This window comes from Salvelinus sp. IW2-2015, linkage group LG1 (genome assembly GCF_002910315.2).
Source record: "Salvelinus sp. IW2-2015 linkage group LG1, ASM291031v2, whole genome shotgun sequence".
Taxonomy (NCBI): domain Eukaryota; kingdom Metazoa; phylum Chordata; class Actinopteri; order Salmoniformes; family Salmonidae; genus Salvelinus; species Salvelinus sp. IW2-2015.
In genome coordinates this window covers 30647393-30650560 of record NC_036838.1, presented here as the reverse complement: position 1 = coordinate 30650560, position 3168 = coordinate 30647393, and the positions used below count along the sequence as shown (strand labels likewise).

Here is a 3168-nt window from a genome sequence, read left to right as displayed (position 1 = left end):
ATATGCTTTCCCTTAAAAGCCAAGGAGTGCACAGTACATCAACTGTATAACTACACACTAAAATCAACCATTTGGTTAGTTGAGATACATCATTGGGGTTCAACCTGCTTCCTTTTGGTGGTACAGAGAAAGCACTATTGGCAGAGTTTTGCCATACTACTGCCAGTAGTCTATGTGGCTCTATGCGGCTCTGTCCTGCTGTTTTTAAACTTTTCCATACTATACAGCTATACCATGACAATAAAGGCTTTTTAACTTACAGTAATCAACATTTGGGGGAGAGTCTGTTTGTGTGATTATAGGCTTGGGCACAGCATGCACTCACTCACACACACACACACACACACACACACACACACACACACACACACACACACACACACACACACCACACACACACACACACACACACACACCACATCTCAATGCCTGCCCCCATTATAAGCGTAGTCTGCCTTGTTGTGCATGACCAGTCTGTTGTCGACAAAGTAGAAGCTGTCCGATCTCGTCTCGTAGGGATGTTCCACCATCTGACAAACTGGAAGGGACATTTATTATTCTGTATTTCACATGTCATTCCAATGTCTGGATAATGTATTCAAAAGGTGATGTGCATTTCCTTCAGTAAATGATTGCATTTCCACATACAGTTGAAGTCGGAAGTTTCATACACACTTTGGAATTATGCCTGGGTTCATTGTCCATTTGGAAGACCCATTTGCGACCAAGCTTTAACTTCCTGACTGATGTCTTGAGATGTTGCTTCAAATATCCACATGATTTTTCTCCCCATGTGCCATCTATTTTGTGAAGTGCACCAGTCCCCCCTACAGCAAAGCACCCCCACAACATGATGCTGCCACCCCCATGCTTCACGGTTGGGATGGTGTTCTTCGGCTTGCAAGCCTCCCCCTTTTCCCTCCAAACATAACGATGGTCATTATGGCCAAACAGTTCTATTTTTGTTTCATCAGACACAGAGGACATTTCTCCAAAAAAGTACGATCTTTGTCCCCATGTGCAGTTGCAAACCGTAGTCTAGCTTTTTTTATGCGGTTTGAGCAGTGGCTTCTTCCTTGCTGAGCGGCCTTTCAGGTTATGTCGATATAGGACTCGTTTGACTGTGGATATAGATACTTTTGTACCTGTTTCCTCCAGCATCTTCACAAGGTCTTTTGCTGTTGTTCTGAGATTTATTTGCACTTTTCGCAGCAAGTACGTTCATCTCTAGGAGACAGAATGCGTTCTCCTTCCTGAGCGGTATATGACGGCTGTGTGGTTCCATGGTGTTTTACTTGCATACTATTGTTTGTACAGATGAACGTTGGTACCTTCAGGCGTTTGGAAATTACTCCAAGGAATGAACCAGACTTGAGGGAGGTCTACAATTTTTTTTCTGAGGTCTTGGCTTGATTTCTTTTGATTTTCCATGAGTCAAGCAAAGAGGCACTGAGTTTGAAGGTAGGCCTTGAAATACATCCACAGGTACACCTCCAATTGACTCAAATTATGTCAATTAGCCAATCAGAAGCTTCTAAAGTCATGACATCATTTTCTGGAATTTTCCAAATTGTTTAAAGGCACAGTCAACTTAATGTATGTAAACTTCTGACCCACTGGAATTGTGATACGGTGAATTATAAGTGAAATAATCTGTCTGTAAACAATTGTTGGAAAAACTACTTGTGTCATGCACAAAGTAGATGTCCTAACCGACTCTTGTTAACAAGAAATATGTGGAGTAGTTGAAAAACCAAGTTTTAACGACTCCAACCTAAGTGTATGTAAACTTCCGACTTCAACTGTAAATGTAATTTACACATTCTACTTATTTACTCCTACATTATTTAATTATGTAGCACTTTTCAAAAAAACATCAGTAACAAAGTGCTTAATTGACTAATGGTTGGGATGTAAAACTCACCCAAGCTCTCGGACAGCTGAGGGAACTCGTAGATGTGTTCGCAGGTATTGCGGCTGTTTGGGATACAGAAGCCGAAGTCAAAGTCAAAGCTCTTCAGGAGGTGATCCCTGAAGTAGTGCCTCTCAATCATCCTGAAACTGTTCAGAGGCCGGGTGCCAACTGTAAACTCCACTCTGACACACAGACAGAGAGAGAGACAGACAGACAGACCGACAGAGAGGGGGTAAACATGCAGTAGGTACTGTACGTGAGTAAACGTGTGKATAGAAAAACTATGCTGTCTGTCCTGTGCTGTATGTGTGTCCTACAAGAAACATGGTATAGAGGAGATGGACCCACTGGTTGCCCTCTAGGTTACAGAGAGCTGGTAGTCCCATCCAGCAAACTACCAGGTGTGAAACAGGGAAGGGACTCAGGGGTTATGCTAATTTGGTTAAGAGCAGACCTAACTCACTCTATTAAATTAATCAACTGAGGAACATTTTATATTTGGCTAGAAATTCGAAAGTAAGTTATCTCAACAGAGAAAAATGTCCTCCTGTCTGCTACCTATAGAATACCCATACTTTAATGAAGACAGCTTCTCCATCCTGGAGGGGGAAAATCAATCATTTCCAGGCCYAGGGACATGTCTGTGGCGACCTAAATGCCAGAACTGGACAAGAACCTGACACCCTCAGCACACAGAAAGACAAACACCTACCTGGAGGTGACAGCATTCCCTCCCCCATATGCCCCCCTAGGCACAACTACGACAACATAACCAACAAAAACGGGTCACAACTCCTCAGCTGTGTCGCACGCTGGGTATGTACATAGTCAATTGTAGGCTTCGAGGGGACTCCTACGGTAGGTACACCTATAGCTCATCTCTTGGCAGTAGTACTGTAGACTACTTTATCACTGACCTCAACCCAGAGTCTCTCATAGCGTTCACAGTCAGTCCACTGACACCCGTATCAGATCATTGCAAAATCATAGACTACTTGAACAAAGCAATACTCAATCATGAGGCATCAAAGCCAAAGGAAAAACCTAAACAGTATATTTGACCTCTCAGCTTCCCTATCAAATCWAAAAATTTCAAACAGAAAACCGAAGAMAATTGACAAAAATGACAAATGGTTTGATGAAGAATGCAAAAACTTAAGAATGAAATAGAGAAACCTATCCAACCAAAAACATAGGATGGGTTGCACCAACATGGATGAACTCTTAAACTGGGTTAAATCAAGGTTTATCTA

At 42.4% G+C, this 3168-nt stretch overlaps 1 protein-coding gene across 1 annotated transcript in view; it reads right to left on the bottom strand.

The window, feature by feature from the left end:
* Positions 1–395: 395 nt before the first annotated feature.
* The window catches only part of LOC111968548 (protein unc-119 homolog B-like), a 13743-nt gene continuing 10970 nt past the window's right edge, over positions 396–3168 (bottom strand). The window contains exons 4-5 of the mRNA XM_023994241.2: positions 1925–2097; positions 396–538 (exon numbers count right to left, since the gene is read on the bottom strand). Of these exons, the coding sequence (XP_023850009.1) occupies positions 423–538; positions 1925–2097 (289 nt within the window). The 3' untranslated portion in view covers positions 396–422. The remainder of the gene's footprint in view (positions 539–1924; positions 2098–3168) is intronic.